The 19,525-nt window shown below is 38.3% G+C and overlaps 1 protein-coding gene across 2 annotated transcripts in view; it reads right to left on the bottom strand.

Annotated features, from left to right (window-relative positions):
• The window catches only part of PDZRN4 (PDZ domain containing ring finger 4), a 364,458-nt gene that overhangs the window by 66,135 nt on the left and 278,798 nt on the right, over positions 1 to 19,525 (bottom strand). For both annotated transcript variants that reach the window (XM_027035911.2, XM_027035910.2), the window contains 2 exons: positions 4,468 to 4,724; positions 1,212 to 1,314 (listed from right to left, as the gene is read on the bottom strand). In XM_027035911.2, coding sequence (XP_026891712.2) covers positions 1,212 to 1,314; positions 4,468 to 4,724 — 360 coding nt within the window. The remainder of the gene's footprint in view (positions 1 to 1,211; positions 1,315 to 4,467; positions 4,725 to 19,525) is intronic.

Below are 19,525 nucleotides of genomic sequence, written 5' to 3'. Positions count from 1 at the left end.
AGAAAAACATCATTTAATCTTGAATTATTTGGATAAGAGACTCAATTTTGTATTTTATTTTTCATGAGAAGACAAAACTTAATGGATATTTCGGGGCACAGCAGTCCTTGAGTGGATTTATAAAATAAAACTTTTCAATGAACTTAATGGATAGGGGATAAAAAATTAGCAGGAACAACAACAATGCCACAACCATCTACTCAGATACTAGGTATCACTGCACATGCTTCCAAATTCTGGCTGAAAAGAAATAATGGTTTCTGTAATCCCCAGCAATGACTTTTGTGGGGGGGAAGATTTCAAATAAATGTCTATTTGCTTTAGGTGAGCTTCACTGAATCGGCCTTATTTGACTTCAGATTCTCCTAAGGGAAGAGATTTCAGGATTTCCTGGTTGTAAAATGGAAAAGAACATTTTGCTGAACTTGTATGACATCATCTAAAGCATTAAAAGGGCAGATAATCATGGGTTCTCTGCCTGTTTACCAAAGCTTCTTTACCTCCTCAATCTACTTTATTTCCAAATGTCAGAGTGGTTTGAAACCTTTCAAAGATTTATAGACTGCAGCAGCAGAGGAAATATTAGGATAAATCCTTTAACTTTTGTGAAAGCTTTTAAATAATTAATCAATGGGCTTTTGCAATTGTTATATATCACAGTACAGATACTCTAACGTATACTGTATGAAGGCTAAACCACAAAGGGCATTAGGCCCTCTGTCTTTCTAGAAAGTCAGTGAAACTACAGTTTAGAGTACATACTTGAGTCACAAATAAAGAGAATATTGAATAAGTGAAGGAAAATATTACTAATATAATACAATCTAGTTTATCAGTTAAAATAAAAGTACTATGCAATGAATGAAAACACTAAGCACAATCTTGGTTTTAAATATATTTTTTTTTTCAAACTCTACTTGGAAATTACCTTACATTATAGAAATAAGGAAAAATGTAGCTGATATAATATTTATAAAAAGCAACATAAATGTGAGCAAATTATTTTCAAGCTTATATGATAAACATGTTTTCCAATATATTGAAAACACTAGAACCAAACACTAAAACAAATAGTACTTAAAAGAACTCACCCTAGATATGTAATAGACAAAATATTTCTTGCAGCAATAAATTAATTTTTTCCTTGTTAGGCACACCCCCTCCACCATAACTTCGTGAAGAAACATGAAGTGGTGTGAAAACAATCTTACCTCATATTCAAAGTCCTCTGCTCTGTCTGCATCAGCAGGCAAGCTGGAAAGATACTCATTGTCCTCATAAAATTCATGCTCCATCGGATGAAGAGAATGGCAGCTATGGGGAATATAGCGATATGGTAGAAGCGGATCAAAAAGGTTGGTTTAAAGATTAAAACTGATTTTAAAATTTCACTTGAGTCTTCTCTGCTTTGCAATAAGACCTGGAGTGATCCAGCCTATAAGTGAACTAAAAACTCAGAAAGAGCAATAGTTTCCTTTCTCCTCTACAACTGGTCCATCAGTTTGATTTTCTGAGAGAATACCAAGAGTAGGGGCCCGTGGCCAGAACGGTGCTCTGAAGGGTCTGATGTGAGTCTACGGCCATACCACCCTGAACGCGCCCGACCTCATCTGAAGGGTCTGATGTGAACCCCCTGTCAGGCCATGTGCTTGACTGATACCACCTGGCCTGTGTTCATTCCACCAAATGTGACTTGCTCCATACATGGGTGTGTGGCCTTTGAGACCGCACTCTACCCAAAGAGGTGGATTTGGCAACAAAGTACTACCAATTTCATAATACACAGCCCCAAACTGTTTTCTGAATCTGTTTTCAAAAGCACCTATTTTTCAGATTGTAAAACATACTCCCATTACCCTCATTCCTTAAGACCTTGTTCTCCTTCATAATCACATTTCCCCCTTTTTGATGGAGGGTCCGTGCACAAATATTAATCAGTATTCATGGTGATACCTCACTGGAAATTTCTAGAAGCCACTGGGCTTCATAATCCCTTCAGAAAATTCTTGGGGATGGAGAGAAGATTAAAGGAAATGAGGGGGACCCAGGGCATTGTATTTGACTTTTATATATCTGATTTTGGACAAACATCTTAAATAATTCATAGAAGTGCTTTAAAATTACTGTATGGCATGATATGGATCCTATACATTAGACCATATGAATGCTAAGCACAGTTTAACAGTAAAGGGCATGAGGGCATCTCTGTGTTTAAAAAATCAGTGAAAAAGCCTCAGTGCGTTTAACCAAGCTGGTGGCAAGTGAAACCTCTAAGTCCTGCCAATGTAGACATTGTTGAAAAACTGGAGTTAGTGGTATAAATTAGTTTCCTTATCTGCAGCTGAAAGGCAAGAGAGATGCATCCTGGTGCCCTCACACAGGCAACATAAATATCCTACCAGCCCCTTCTCAGTGCTATCTATGGCTGTCGTCCCCACAGAGGGTTAATCAAGTTGAACCCCAAATAGCAAAAGCCATATAAGCAGCATCTTTCTTACTGGTTCTAATAGGTAAGTCCTCCCTGCTTAAATTTGGGCTGGCTCTGAAAACCCTTTTGAGCTGGTAAACTGTTAAGCTTGCTGCTTTGGGCATCTGATGTGTTTTCCTTATCTTTCAGTTGGTAAGAAGGGAGCCCTGCCAGGAGGGGCACCTTATTCATTCAATAAACATTTATTGCCTATCAGATGCTAGGCCCAACGCCAAGTGCTAGAAATCTGTTGGTGCACAAAATCCAGTTCTTGCCCTATGAATTGGGTAGAGCAGTAAGCGGGACTGCTAATATGATGTGATTGGTACTTAAGGGGAGATATGGAGGCTATGACAGCAGATGGGGGGATGTCCCTTCTGCAGCCCTAGGAAGTTTGCTAGAAGAGGCTGCCTCTAAGCTAAGATCTGCAGGACTTACGAAGAGCGACATAGGATACTGGTTAAGAGAGTGGGTGCTGGGGTCTGACCTCTTAGGCTCAGGAGCCTGGCCCTATCACTTCCTTGCTATGTGACCTTGGCCAAATTACCTAACATCTACCCATGTCCATGATGATAATAATACGGTGCATTCCCTCAAAAGATTGTTATGAGGACTAAATGCGTCAATGAATGAAAACTAATATTACCTGACAAGTGTCAGATTAGCTAATACAAATTAATTATTATTCATTCATTAAAGTATTTATTGGAAGGCTACCCTGTATCAGGCTGTACTAAAAGATACTATATATTTGCTTGTGTGTTCTTCATCTCCTCCTCTAGAATCTAAGCTCCAGGAGGGAGTGACTTTAGTTTTGTTGCTGGTTTTAAGCCCGGCACCTAGTTCCAGTGCCTGATGAAGGGGGCTATTTAATAAGGAATACACGCATGAATGGAGTCATAAGCAAGATAAACAGGGCTCCTACCCTCCCAGGACTTGAAGTTTCAAGGAGCAGTTTCCAAAAACATGGCTGCACGTTAAAAATGCCTAGGGTGGTTTCTGAAAAATGTTGGCGCTCGGGCCTCACGCTAAAAACTCGAATTGGCCTGAAGTGGGATTCAGCCATCGCATTGATACTGCCTTTCAAAATCACCAGGTGATTCTAATGTACACCTGTGAGCCACTGGAATGAACCTAACAAAAGCCGCTAAAGGGCAGGGAACTGGCATGATCAGATCCGTGTTTTAGAATGTGTCAAATGGATTGCAGTAGGCAATGAAAATGCAGTCCAAAGAGACTATTGTTCTTATAAATCAAACTCTCTATAATGTTTGAACATTTGCTTAAAAGCTCATAGAACAAAATGTATGGGGCAAAACACACTTTCTCATAAAACAAAACTGTACAAGTAAGATTATTTGAATAGAATATCTCTAACTCCCTTGAAATTAGGTAAAAATTGGGAAGAACTATTCATTTAATAGATCCTTATTTCACGGTGCTCTGTACTTACTCACTGACAGCCAGGATTTTTTGCTTACATCTCAATATATTGGGTAATTGCTTTCTTTGGAGAATTACACTTTAATTAAATTAATTTCCTAGCTTTTCCTTTAAAGAAGAGAAAAGCAAAAGAGGGAAAGGGAGAGCGGCAACTCACAGAGGAGAATATACTGCCAACATGCCACTTCTGTGTCAGTCTTAATAAGGTTTTTGGCAGCTTTGGTGAGAGAAGCTATTTCCCTGACCAGTGCTCATGAGTGGCATAACGCTTTTGATGGCTGGAAATATGAAGATGAACTAATCAGAGCCAGAATTTTTCATCGCTCCTCAGCAAGCATGATTCTCAAAGTGAAGCAACTCTGTGGGTCAGGGAAAGTAGCTAGCAGGGGCAGCTGAGAACTAATTGGATACGACATGGTGGAGACATTTTCCAAACAGAACTGAGATCCTGTCTCTCTAATTGTCAACTTGCTAGTGTGACTGATTCTCTCCAACCCCTACTTGACACGGCTGAATGACAACAAATAGGGCTGTGGGAAAAATGACAGGAAAGATACCTGTCTGAGAGCAGAAATGGACAGATGTCTGGCACTGGAGGGGTAGGTGGTCTAAGTTTGGCCAGAGCCATGATGTGTTCAAAGGTGATGTCTGTCTGAGTGCTGGCGTCCATGAGCTGCACTTCCGGGGCCGTTCCATACGCGGGTTTACTGAGAGGCGTCCGTCTTAGCACCTGGACCACAATGGGTTCCTTGGCATTTCGAAAAGCTTCCACTGCCTCTTCATGGGTGGCCTTTGAGAGATCCTTCCCATTGACCTGTGAAGATAAAAGCACATTTCTCATCTCAGAGGAAAGAACAGAGAGGCTGTCATCGTAGATTAATAAAGGGTGGGGAGGGTGAGTTTAAACCATCTCTGATACGAGTTTTGTAACGCAATATTTAATCAGACACTGACACTTATTGAACTCTTCACCAACATGCGGAGGTGAAGATTAGGAAAACAACTGCTTCTTGTTTCTTTAGAAGTACATTGTGAGGAACCTCAGTTAAAGACTTAAAATTTTTTTTATAATTTTTTTTAACATTTATTTATTTTTGAGAGACAGAGACAGCATGAGTGGGGGAGGGGCAGAAAGAGACAGAGACACCGATCTAAAGCAGGCTCCAGGTGCTGATCAGTCAGAACACAGCTGACATGGGGCTCGAACTCGGGAATGGTGAGATCATGACCTGAGCCAAAGCTGGACGCTTAACCGACTGAGCCTCTCAGGCGTGCCTAGACTTAAAAATTTAAATAACACATCAGCCTCAGAAAACATTCACCCAAATCTTCAGATAGATCGAAATGTTAAGTATATCTTTTTTTTTTTTAATGTTCTATCAATCTTTTGGTGGGATTTTCAATATTTAATCCAAGTCTTACTGGCCTGAAATCCAATTTTTTGGGTGTTGTCAAATTTCTTTCATTTTCATCACTTTTGAACCCAAGACCATGTCATTGTCATGTACGTTTTATCTTAAATCGTTGCTATTCTGTGTGGTCTGTGGACCCACAGCTAAGCATCGCATAAGAGATTATTAGAAATGCAGAATCCCTGGCCCTATCCCAGACCCGCTGAATCAGAATTGGCATATTAACAAATCCCAGCTGATTTAGATGCACTTGAAAGGAACACTGCTCTAAAACATGTCTGAGTATACTATGTGCAGTTGGATCCTCACCTGTGTTTATTTATACCCATTTATGACTCTCCAAGGTAGCCCTGGACAGAACAGAGAAATAGGGAACATTTACCTTTGCCCTCCACCAGTGCTTCTCAGCAGGGCCAACCGCTGGCATGTGGAAGAGAAAAATCATTGTTTTTGTGAGACTCTCCCACGCCTAATCATCAAGAGCCAATGCCGTTCCCTAGCCTTTGTGGCATTCCAGTCACACACTCTTCTAAACATCCTCTCCAATGGCAGTACAGATTGCTCTCAAATAGCTGTCAATTTATTTCTCTAAAATGGGTCCTGAGAGCAGAGTCCCTTAGTGGAAGTTGTGTTTTAATAAAGGACTACAGCATCAAGGACTACAGCACAATTCCCACCCTAAATGAATCAATAATGTTGGCTTTTGCAGATAGGAAGAGACACTTGGGGGCACAATACTGTGCTTAAAACCCCTGAAATTATACCATTTCTAGACAACTAAGCCACCCGCCTGGTGGGGAGGCTCTGATAACTACTATGCACCAGCAAATCCTTAGAGATCCCTGGGTGCCTTAAAAAGAAGCAAAGGGAGTTGCTGAGTTGCAGTATTAGAACAGTTGCTAACATCCAAATGAGCACATTCTCTCTCCCTGAGTAGACAAAGAATATGTATGCGCTCAGAGCAAGTATGGGGTGTTTGGGGGTAAATGATACAATGCCAGGTAGAAATCGTCATGTAGAGACAGGCTTAATGACCTGGAGGAGCTAATTTACTCAATGGACCCTGAAAGAGTTAATGTGCCTTCAAAAATTGAGCAATTAAGTTTCCTCACCAGCAAAATATGTCCCAGTACAGTTCTTGGATCACTAGTAAGAAACTTCAGTAAAAGATGTGAATGGTTACCTACCAGTGTGCCCACACTCTCTATTCTGTAAATTCTCACTCTGATTCTTTTCTCCAAGGACTAAACTCGAACGTGACTACTAAATTTTTATTGGTACAACCTTGGGATGTCTGGATGACTTTGAGCATATGGGAATATGTGAAGAAGGGACAGGTATGGACACAGGCGTTCATTCTTTGAACTACTGGACAATGACACTTTGGGCTAGGCCCACCACTGTCTCCCCTGAGGATGTGTCATCAACAGATGATAAGTGAAGTCCAAGAATGGAAAAACACAGCCTAAAATCTAGCCTCTCATGTTGGCTGGTATCATCTTTATGTTTCATACTGTGGTCAGTATTTATAAGTTTCAGGGTTGTAGAAGATGATCCAATGGTAGGAAAGATAGTTCTACCAGGATCTATGTGGTAGGGAGAAATTGCCATTTGTCTCCAGGCTTCCCACTTTATGGTGTCCCTTCAGATCAGTGAATATCCATTTTGGGAAAGTCTTACACCCTTCCTACTCTGAAAAGAATTCTTGGTCATAATCTATTATCGACTACTTAAAACCTACTGGAACATGTCAATATGTTAAAGCTTTTCATTTAAAGTGACCTCCAACAGTGGTAGAATGAAAGAAGACAGTGCCCTTTTTGAAGGACTTCAAGCAGTATCTGAGGGTAAAGGGAAAAATAATTTGTGGCCAGGGTGTCTTCCAGTCACACATTAAATCCTTCTAACACATAAATTGTGTGTCATTAAGTAGTGGACAGACTAATGCCATTATTCTATTTCTTCCTCAAGGTGTCTCAGCACGTTGCCTATAATCAAGTCTTGGTATTCTGTTGTTTCTTGTTTTAGTGATTTTCGAAGCAAGAATAATTTTAAAAAGTGGGCTCCTTACTGATTCATGATTATTTTTTGCAAAATCCAGAAAAGTATAACAATTTAAGCAGAAACATAAAAATTACTAAAGACTATTTTAGACTGTGAAATAATTAGTTCTTATTATAACACTTAGTATATGCAGACCATATTAGCGTTCTTACAGCAAGATCAATAGCTATTGATTTTAAGACCTGTACATTCATTCATTTACAATTATAGCATTTATATGCAAATTTCATTTTTTGCTTTAAGGACAATCAAATACAATCTTCAAAAAGGACAGTCAATATAATCTCAAATATCTTACTTCCCCATTGGGAATGCTCTTTTCTTCCAGTTATCATGCAGCTGACCTCTATTTTCATAAGCTATTTAATATCTCTCGAAGTAAAGAAGTCTATGACCTTTAAAGGCTCTGTCTCACGTGATCTCTTAGAAAATGTAAGCACTGATGATAACAAAACACTTTTTTTTCACTTCACTTGAAGTTCATCAACATACTGTTAGCCTACCAAAAGGTCACCATTTTATAAATTATGCCTTTCACAACAACAAAAAAGAATAGCTTAATTGGGATTTTCTGGCAGTTGCTTTGCTCAGTTATCATCAATTACACCGGGGAAGAAGAACATGGAAGAATACCTAAGGTTTTAATACTGTAGAAAAAATTTTGTAGTCAATTAACAAATAAATCAGTAGCCATACTTCATTTTTCCCAAGTGGCTAGATCCTAAACCAACAGCAAGGTATCTGATATTTCATGGTGCCACATCCTTATCATTCTATTTCATTTCTATCATTTTCTCTACCTCTCTCCTTCCTGTGCTTCCTCTCCCCCTCCCCCTTCTTTCTTTCTTGTCTCAACCTTGCTTTGGTACAAACAACATACAATTTTTATTTGTTTTGTGAAAATGAGACAGGAGATGGAGAAGCCCTCTGTTAACAGTGTCCCATTTATATAAGTAGCCAAAATGTTCGAGATGCTAAATAAATGGAGGGAAACAAAAATCCTAGGAGAGTAAGAGAGAAGTTGATTTTCAGGACAAAAAAACTAGATAAAAAGGGTCGGGAGCAAAACTGATGGGAAGAGAAGAAAGGTAATTTGAAAATTAGGAGAGAAACACCCATCTGTCATGGGGTTTGAGTTTGAAGTTTACATCCACAAGGGTTTCAAAAAGGCTGGAGATTTGATTGAAACATGGCATTGAGAAAGAGACTTTTTTGTGAAGTCGTTGTTGAATGGCACAGGTGAGAGGTTAGAGTCATAATAAACATGAGAAGTCTACGAGATAATTCCCTCTATTACTATCACATCTGGCATTTTGATAATTGAGGCCAAAACAGATTTGGTTCTACCACTACTGAACAACGAGAGTATAGCAATTGGAGTATAACTGAAAAGACTTGTGTGATTGCTATTTGACAAAGGGCTATAGGTGCCAGAGTGGGACAAATGGACTCTCAAATGATGATTAAGCCACCTGATTTGAGATAGAGAAGAAACCAGCACACTGTGCATCTAGAGAGGTGATCAGAACCGGCCACAGCATAAGAAAGGAGAAGATGCCAATTGAAGAAGTTCTACAATAGAGACATGTGGTTGTCCTTGTAAATTTGGGACTGGAAGCACATGGAAGGAGCAGTCTTTTTTTTTTATTTAAAAAAATTCTTTTTTTTTAATGTTTATTTATTTTTGAGAGAGAGAGAGACAGACAGAGCATGAGCGGGGGAGGGGCAGAGAGAGAGGATCTGAACCAGGCTCCAGGCTCCAAGCTCCGAGCTGTCAGCACAGAGCCTGACGCGGGGCTCGAACTCACGAGCTATGAGATCATGACCTGAGCCAAAGTCGGACACTCAACTGACTAAGCCACCCAGGTGCCCCAGGAGCAGTCTTAATCATATCAAACTTGGAGCAGTTGTAAGACAGTCAGATGAACCAACAAATAAACGAATACTTGGTGACTAAAAGAAAAACCAATCGTGGGAAACAATCTTCTGGGAAGGTTTTTCTCTTACCCCTGAACTTATAAGTTGAAAAATTAAGTGTCTTGTTTCTAAAAAGTTATTTTCCATTATACTGATAGGGATAAGTGGATAGGAGAAAGGCGGTCACTTTTCAGCAACCAATGCAAAAGAAGTGTGAATACATTTGTTGTGGCAGATGGGCTAATTAATCCATAAGCAACTTGTGAATGTTAAGTAAAGAATATAGCTTTTCATATGTAAACCATATCACGGCAATGTTTGATGAGGCTTCTGTTTAACGAACAATCTACCCTTTTGGATAAACTGCAAAATCTGGGCCACTTGTCAGCAACCTCCCCAGAGTGACTGGTGGCCTCAGCTTGGATATGAGCTGTGCTACTTTGATTATTCCTCCAAATCCAGCCACATGCAAAATTTTCTTGAGTATCAGAAAACAAACAGGCTTTTCTTTTTTTCCTTTTGAAGTGCAAACAAGTGCGTGAATAACCAAGTCACCCTGGTGAGTTGCCATTTCCAGAGTCAGCTGTTTGGGAATGATGAGGGTTTCCAAACCTCTGTTTCCTCTTATGAAAAATAAGGCCTTTTATGCATCTGTGCCTTTCATAGGAGAATACATATAAGAAAACTCAAGAGAAGAAGCATAGAATACTGTAGATTACGTGCAAGTGACATCGACCAATCTTCAACTTGAATATTAGTTTTTATGTTTACAAAATTTTTATTCATTCATTCATTCATTCATTCATTTCACTTTACTGAGGTATAGATGACATGGAAAATGGTAAGACGTTTAATGTGTACACTGTGTTGATTTGGTATATGTATATACCATTAAAGGATTCCAACCATCTAGTTACTTAACACATCCATCATTTCACATATTGATTAATTAATTTTTTTGGTGAGAACATTTAAGTTCTACTCTCTTAGCAAATTTCAATTATATAATACAGTGCTATCATCTACTATGGTTTACATATAGATCCTCAGAGCCAAGTAGTATAATTCTAGTTGGGCATGCCAGTTTATAAGATCTCCCCCTTCACAAGTAAATATGGAATTAATTTTGATGAAAGGCTCTATGTGAACGCGGATCAACTTCTCTGATAGTTATGGAGGTGTTGTAAAAACATGGTCTGGTAACATTTTATAAAAGGAGGAAATTATATTTAAATTGGTGCTAAAATGTTTGGTATGGAAGAAATGTAAAATAATCCAAACCCTATTGTCATTAAAACACTTGTCATATATAATCTTTAAATTCATTTTAGGGAATTTAAGCATATAATTTTTTTCTCAACTTTGGTATGTTTGCTTCTATGTAGACATCTGTCATATCAATTAAGCATAGCACAGGAGAAAAAATATTTATAGTAAAAAGAACACACAGAATAAGAATTGTGCAAAATTATATGAAGAAACCCTAGTGAAAGATTGACAAAATTAATTTTGACCTGCTTTACTGTTATCAATGAACAAAATAATGACTGGTGGGTTTGTGAAAATGATGTAATTTTAGAAGAATACAAGAAATGTTAAATTGCATTAAGCCAAAAGTCTGTGTGATCTGCAGTGATCTGCTTTGAAAGCATGATTACTGGATGTTTAGACGCGAATATGTAACGATCACATTGATATAATAGGCAGACTTACCCAAAAGTGATCCTGGGGTTCCTTCTGGCAAGCTTGGACTATGAGGGACTGGTAGCTTCATTTTCCTGGTGTGTGGGGGTGCTACAGCTTTGAGCCCCAAAGTCCCCCTGCGCAAGGCAACTGGCTTTCCCAGCCAAATGGAAATCACTAACTTCTAACCCGGATATTCTGAAATTCTTGTAGTCTGTTTCCTTACTGATAATGTTTCCGAAAGAAGAGAGCAACAGTGGGTGGGGATCCCTTCACTGGACTACAGAAACAATGCATGTCCATCAGTTTGTGGCCCCTGCACGACTCCCCGTGCTACTCACTCCTGACTTGTATGTTTTACCAGTAAAGACTACTGCCTAACCTACGTAATTTGTGACGTTGTGGGATTTGTCCTTAATAACCTTTGCGTGACATGATATACATTCACAACCTAAAAAACTGAATATGTTAAAAAGGCTCATACATATAATAGTAATGAATTGCAGACCCCCCGGTAACCCAAGGAGGTATTTCGAAAGCCTATTGTTACATTTAACTAATTGATTGTGACACTGAGGTCACTACTGTAGGACAGTGTGCTACTTCCTGATCCCTTTCACCGCACACTTTGATAGTGAGGTATTCCCAAATGCAAGCATGATTCATCTTCAACCTTTCTTATCAAGATATTGTAGACCCATTCTTTGTGAATTTATCAGAACTATTTTTGAACAAATTGATCATTTTGGTTATAGGCAATCTTGGGGATGCATCTTTCCTAATTGCTTTTTCCCTTGATTAGCTTTTGTTTTATTTTTTGTAGCCCTTCCTCTGTATTTTCTGTTTCTTTCCTGATTCCCACTGCCACATTCTTCTCTTCTAAGCTTTCCCATTTGGAAGTGATTATTTATATAAATTATCCCTGTTATTAAAGAACAGGTCATGGTATGTTTTGATTCTTACTGAGGGAAATAAATTGAAATATATGCAACATAGTTTTTTTTTTACCTTCATATAAATGGATTTATTTCAATTATGTTAATGAAAGAAATGGAGGTATCTGTTTTTTGGCACATGAGCTGGTGGTTCTTAGTTTGTCCATCAGATGTACAGTCTAGTCTACCCAGCTCGGTGCTCTGGGACACTGACCACTGTATACTGCGTCACTGTGCTCCCTGCTTTATGTATTTTGTTTGGTTCAGTTAATGGTAAGAGAGCTAGTACGATATGTCTTTATCTAGCTCCCTCTCCACCTGGCTTTCAGGACACCAGATCTTGCTAGGTTCTGTTCATATCTCTCATTCAATGTCCCTCTTCAAGGGTATGGGCAGTAAGGACTTCTTTATATTGCGATTTCCTATGTTCTTTTTAACTCTGCTCACACCCCCTATAAGTTGCTCCATCATTAAATTCGCTTCAATTAAATCCTTTGTGACTTCCGTTTCCTTCTGGGGCCCTGCCTGATAGAACGAGACATAAACTTCTCTGATTCAAACAATAACAAAAACGTATGGTAAAAGTTGAAACTTACCATCTTTGCAAATTAAGTTCACTAGCAAAATTAGTTGCATCAAAAATACAATTACCAGTTTCTCGGATTTAGCAAAAGTCGCATTTTTAAGGGAGAAAGAAAGTACAACTTTTATTGAGATCACATGGCAAATCTAAAGTATTCATATATTTGATATGCATTTTTATTTCACAGAATATCCCTCAGTGTGTCTTTGTCTAGTGTGTTTCCTTGATTAGGTACAGGTTTTGTGTTTTTGGCAAGAATGCCTAGAAGTGGTGTTGTATCTTTCTCCATCTATCCTATCAGGAGGCAAGTGGTATGGATTTGTCTGTTACTGGTGATCTTAACCCTTAGCACTTCATGAAAAAGAGAGGGTGAGAGGTGGGGGAAGGTAGAGAATGAATCTAAAGCAAATGTAATGTTAAAATCTGGGGAATCTAGATGAATGGTATTTGAGAATTCTTTGTACTAGTCTTACAACTTTTCAGTAAGCCTGAAATTATGTTGAAATAAACTGTTTCAAAATCCTATTGTATCAGTTATTAGCTAAAAACAGATTCGTGTTGTAATCACTTAGAGTTAATAATAATTGTAAGGAATTGTTGGACACAGCTTCTTCAGAGTTTGCTTCTGTATTTGCATATCTTTAGAGAAAAAATTCCTACTCTGCACTGAATGTCTTTTTTTTTTCTTGTGGACATGTGTGTGTGCGTGCACGCATGCGCGCGCGCGTGTGCGCACACACACACACACACACATATCCCTACAGCAAAAAACACAGATTGGTATCACCAACTTTATCTTGTCATAACAATTCATCTACTGAATATCACCTGAAATCCTGTTCTCCTCCAAGCTGAGCTATTTAAAAAGATAGATGGCTGCCTTCTGGCTAATTGTGGGAGCTCTTTCATTACTATAAAAAGACTTTTTATATCTCAAGTGACTCTATAAGCAGTGAATAATGACTTGAAGTCTTTGGAGAAGAGTCCACTGATAAAATGGTAGGATAACAACTACTTACTGACCTTTTACTTCCTAAGATAATACTAAGCTGATGTAACTGATTATTAATAAACCTATCCATTGAGTTTTGACATATCAGATCCAAGTATGTTAAACTTAATGAGAAATTCTCAGGCAGACCTAACGTTTTCTGGACTGGGCCTAAGGGTGTAAAGACATAAGGCATATATAGGGCAAATTCTTTTAAAATGAACTCACATTATTTCATTGGGCAAAATCTTCATCGTAATTAAATAACCCAGAGTTTCTTTTTAAAAATTACTATAAACAGCATCAATAACTGAGGATTTAGAGCAATTTGTTTTCATATTCACTGAAAAAGAGGAAATGTGCTCTTAGCCCCTGGACAAGATCTCTTGGTCTCATTTTTTGCTCTTAGGGCACATATGGATATGAAGAACATAACCTTGGGTCTCAGCCATCAGCCACAGTAGCATAGTGCCAAAGAAGTGCCAAAAATAACCATCTGTTAAATGAAAGGAATAAAAGTGTTCCACGTAGCTACTAATAAGGAATCAGGAGAGAGTGAATTATTCGTAACATGGCATCTGTCATAAGAACATCAAAGATGCCAATAACATCTTCACCAAAATTTCGCTGTACCCTATCTCCAAAAGCAATCCCTACTTAAATGCTTCCGTGCAAAAACAAAAACAGAAACAAACAAACAAACAAACAAACAAAAAAACATTCAACGACAAGAAACTAACAGTTCTGTTCAGTGCTGTAGTTTAAAGTCCCAGAGCCATGCTTGGTACATACTTGATACTCAATAAACATGTGCTAACTTTTCATTTCCCTAGCAAAATCCATGTTAAAACAAATGTGATTGGATTTGTCACGAACGTTGCCTGTGTTTACATGCAGACTGCTTTCCTTTCACTGCCCAGCTCCATTAGGTAGCCCAGTTACCCAGATTATTCCATTTACTGAAATATGTAAATTATTTGAGTGGCACACAAGGGCAAGCCCCACTCAGAAGCTCTGCTCAGAAGCCCCACTAATCCATCAAAGTTGTAGATGCAGGAAGCATTCAGAACTGGGATCTAAAGAGTTTCAGTATTAGCTGTGTCACGCTGAGTAAGTTATTTAAACTCACTGAGCCTCAGTTTCTTCATCTGGAACAGGAGATGCTAATACCCCTCAGAGTTGTGGGTAGGATCAAATACATAATACAGCTAAGGCAGCAAACAGATTGCTATGCTGCTGAGGGATGCTTCCTTCCTTCCCTCCTTCCTTCCTAATTCTTGAGTGACGGAAACTAGGCGGTTCTCTGGGGATACAAGCTAATACCTGCACTCACAGTCCTGGCCGTGACAACGACCATAATATCAGTTAGCACTGAGTGAGCATTCACAATGTGCCAGGAGCTGAGCGAAGCACTTGGCTTATATGTTCTCAATCACACCCAGAAATGATCATGTGAGGCAAGTATTTTATCCCCCTTTGAAAGTTGTGGACGCTGAGGTCAGAAGGTCTAAGAGGCTGAGCAAGGAAGGCACCTGCCCTTCACAATCTGTTTGGAAAAACAACATATACATCTATTATTGTAAGCAGACTTGTCAAGAGCTGAAGGTATGAACTGTGTTCTGTGGGAGCACAAGGAGCTAAATGTGCCCAGGAGTATAGGGATTTGACATTTGAATTGGGTCTCAAAAGATGAAGAGTTTCATAAGTTGCAAAGATGGGAAAAAAGAAAGGCACCTTAGAGTAAAGGCATGAAAAAGCCAGTCTTCTGGGAACCAAAGAGAGATCTGGTGTGATGGAGTATGGGAGATTTGGTAAACGTCTGGCAAAGAGGTGGAAAAGAAGGGTCTGACACAGATCCCTGTGTCCTTAATAGGCCACAGTAATGTATTTTTTGATATTTTTAATTTTTTAAGTTTATTTATTTATTTTGAGAGAGAGCGAGCGAGGACAAGGGGGGAGGAACAGAGAGAGAGGAAGGTAGAAAGAATCCCAAGCACTGTCAGTGCAGAGCCTGATATAGGACTCGAACTCATGAGCTATGAGATCATGACCTGAGCTGAAATCAAGAGTTGGACACTTAACCAACTGAGCCCCCAGGCACCCCTAAAATACTTGTTTTAAACAACACCTTTCATCAGAAAAGTAGTACAGTCTCATTTAGGTTTGGGGAAGATAACTCCAAAGACGGTGGTGAGAAGTAACTGAATGGAAATCAGGAAACCATTTAGGAAGTTACTGGGAAAAATGACCCATGCCTGGATCAAGACAGGTAAAGCATGGATGGTCCAACCAGGAGAAGATGGGTAGGGTTGTAAAACAATATTCTGATCCTTTCATTCATACCTATTCTAATAATACCTATCAGTTTAGCAGATTGTCTACAACAGTCTAGCCTTGGTTTCTATTCCAATTAATCAAATCCACACTGTAAGGAAATGCAAGCTGTAGAAGTTGAATTTTAAGTAGAAAGGCATAAAGGCATTCTAAGTAACTATTGCCCATCCTCTATAGACCTATATTTTCCCTATATTTTCTGTGATTATCTTAGAGATCAAAACCTACCTCAACCAATGTTCTGAAACTCTTTCTGGTTAGTACCCACCTAGCCAGGTAGGTTAACTGTTTCACCATAAATACACATACACATACACAGATGCACACCATTCTCTCTCTCTCTCTCTCTCTTTCTCTCTCTCTGTCTCATTTCCACATACACACACATACTCACAAACTCATACACAAACACATTTATACTTTCTAGGGTCTTCTACCTGAATCATTTATAGCTCTGTGTGGAATATAAACTTAGAAATATATTTTACCCAAGTGAATACATAGGAGTTTTAGAACATAGGGATTAACACAAGAAAGTAGAACTTGCATGATATATAACTATATCTTTCAATATCAGCATCTTTAACTTAGTGCCTGGAAGATGAAAGCTATTTTATGCCAGTTTGAGAGGACAGGACAAAATCTGAACAAAGCCAGCAACCTAGGAAAAACAGGAGGTTTAAATCATTTTCAACAATCAATTCTGCCATTTGAATTCATTCTGACACTTGTTGAGCTCAGTCGATGACATGAAACTACAGAAAAAAGGCCAAGTCCCCAGGGAAATTTGCAAGCTTCTACATCCGCAAATAAAACCACCAGAACTCATGCCCATAACCTTCCTAACACCATGCTTCCAACTTCCTCAAATTCATAGGCTTTGAAAAGAAATATTTTGTTCCATATTAACAGCAAAAAAGATTGCTGTGTAAGGCAGAAGATGATGTATATGCAAAAAACTGATGCTATCTTATATCAAAGAAATGGAATTGGCACCAATAATATCATTGACATGGTTGTCTCAAGTGCACCCTGAAATGAATAAAAAAGACTATAATAGTAATAAAAATCTGTTGAGTGCTTCCTATTTACCACATACTCTACTCAGGACTATCTGCTATTAGAGGTAGAGAAATATCCCACTCATCCTACAGATAAAGAGGCTAAACCTTAACAGGTTAAGCAACTTGTTCAAGATCACACTAGCTACTAAGTTAAAAAAAACACCAAGATTTTTCTACAATTTTTCTATTAATTATTTTTAAACATCAATAGGAGTTTTAGCATAGAAGCTCTAAAAATCGGACAAGAGGATTGGTGGGAAGTTTATTCTTCTATTTTCTTTTAGCAAGACAGTTCAGTTCATAAAATTCAAGTTAAGTAGTGAATGAACTGTAGGCATTAATAAATATGGATAATTGTCTTAACTTGTGTCTCCTGGACAAGAAAACTCCAGGTGAAAAGTGAAAAAATGCTTCCGCAAAATGAATAGGCTAGAAAAGATGCGATCCAACGACCTCCTCAGTTCTAAAAAATCTATGAACAGCATGCATAAGCATGAATAAGCACTGCTCCTTACACAACCTCTGACATTACTTAGAACTTTAGGGAAGAGAATCCCCTATCTGCTTTTTTTCTGTAAGTGAATCAGATAACGCTCAAAGAGGTAACTCAAGAGCCCGTCAACCTGTGACTGAACCTTTACCTTAAGATCCCCAGTTCAAGGCCTAGCTTTGCCACGTGTAACATAATGTTGTTAATGCCTCACAACAGTTCACCAGCCCCCTGAGATGAGATGGATGAGGCCCCTGGGGGAAAAGACCACCTGGGTTCTCCCAAGTTTTTCCTTTAGTGGGCACAATCACAAGTGATTCAAAGAGAAAGAAAGAACTGCAAAATAACATCTGGGCTGTATGGAGAGCGGCAACCAACTCCATACTTTTGGGCTGAGCGCATGCATGAAAAGTCAGACAACAGTATTTGGGGACACCTTTTGAAAGCTGTTCCACATGGCTCTATGTCTCCTTCTGGAAGAAAATAAGGCAGAGTAATAGAGTGAATGTAGCTCTGCAGATAGAGTCATCAAATTTTTAAATTTAAATTGCCACAAACATTTTTCTCCACAATACTGTTGACTTTATTTCACTTTGTTTAGAAGAGTGGGGGAGAGGGGCAAATTTTTATAAATTTAATTCCTTCAAACAATTAACATCTGTAGGCTTTTGAATTAAATTTCAGCAGATAAAACAATCCTGCAAAGTCCTAGTAAAAGCTCTCCATTGTTCCATGTCTGCACAAATTACCTTGCATCTCCGATGATTTTATGTACATTTAATCACTAAAGATTAATTACATGGCATACGGAAATCAGTGAAACACTGAAGAGATAACTTCAGTTTAAGTGCACATGCGGCTAACTTGTGGCTTTTTAAAACAATTTTAATTAAAAGTACTAGAAGAATCATCGGGCTGAAAATATTAGGAGCTCTGGGATGGATGAGCTTAGCATAGCTAATTAATTGTATATTTAATCAAAGCAGCCTTTGGCTGTAATTAATAATCTATTTTCCTCTGGTAATAAATATTGTAGTTCTGTAAAACAGAATTTATAATTTCCAGAACGCCATATGCACAGAAGAGTAGGACAGAAAGCGAGCATTTCCACACCAGCTTTCAAGCTGAGGTTGATTTTGTTTATTTAAAGAGGATGTTGTCTATATCTCTTTCATTTGTTTTAAATGTCATCTCACAGTGGCAGCTTACAAATAGCTATCCCAGGGTGACTTGGACATTTCAATGGGTAAAGAATAATTCAAGAAGAGCGACTAGTAGAATGCTAAATGAAATTTGATTTTTTTCACACCACAAAGATCTCATGCTTCAGGTAGCTCTATCTTAATACGAACTCTAGGACGGTAAGTCTTGGCTTTAAACAGTCCCTTCCTTCATTTCCTTTTAAATGGCAGACTCAGATTTCCACCCCCTGCAACCAGAGCCAACTTGAAACACCCTCTTCCTTATGATAGTGCTTTAGGAGTACCAACACACACACACACACACACACACACACACACACACACACACGCCCTCTTAGCTCTTCAATACTTCAATATTACACAGTATATTTTTGTTCTTACGACCCTTTCATAATTTTTTGAGAGGAAACTCTGTCACAAGAGGTAGTCATCTGTTTTTCATCTAAGATTTCCTTCTTCTTATAATCATGATTTAGATTCCAAAGTTTTGCATGTAAAGGAGATATCATAATAAATTAACAGATAACATTAAGTTAACTTAGCTAGGCTTTGCCTATCTTTTAAAGATGTTTGCATATATGGAAATTAACTCTCAGTTTGCCACTGCTGTTTTATATTTTGAAGATTTTTACAGTAGCATGTAGGAGTTACAGGTTGCTGAATACATAAATCTTTAACTCAAAAAGCATTTTATAAGTAAGATCATGGAGAACACACATTTTTGTATGCATCTGATACAATTGCTTGATGCACTAATCAATTCATAGCATACGTTTCATTTTTCTGGGGGTTATGTGGTCTTCATATGAATATGTATGAAAGACATATGAATTAGGTTATTAAAATTATATCAAGTGAAAATATTTTTATTCAGACACTACTGGGCATTAATAAAGGTCTGGGAGCCAGATAAAGAAGAGAATAATACACAGATAAAAAT

The sequence above is a fragment of the Acinonyx jubatus genome, chromosome B4 (assembly GCF_027475565.1).
Source record: "Acinonyx jubatus isolate Ajub_Pintada_27869175 chromosome B4, VMU_Ajub_asm_v1.0, whole genome shotgun sequence".
Taxonomy (NCBI): Eukaryota; Metazoa; Chordata; class Mammalia; order Carnivora; family Felidae; genus Acinonyx; species Acinonyx jubatus.
Note: the sequence above shows the minus strand (reverse complement) of the source record. Positions and strands in the feature narration are given on the sequence as shown.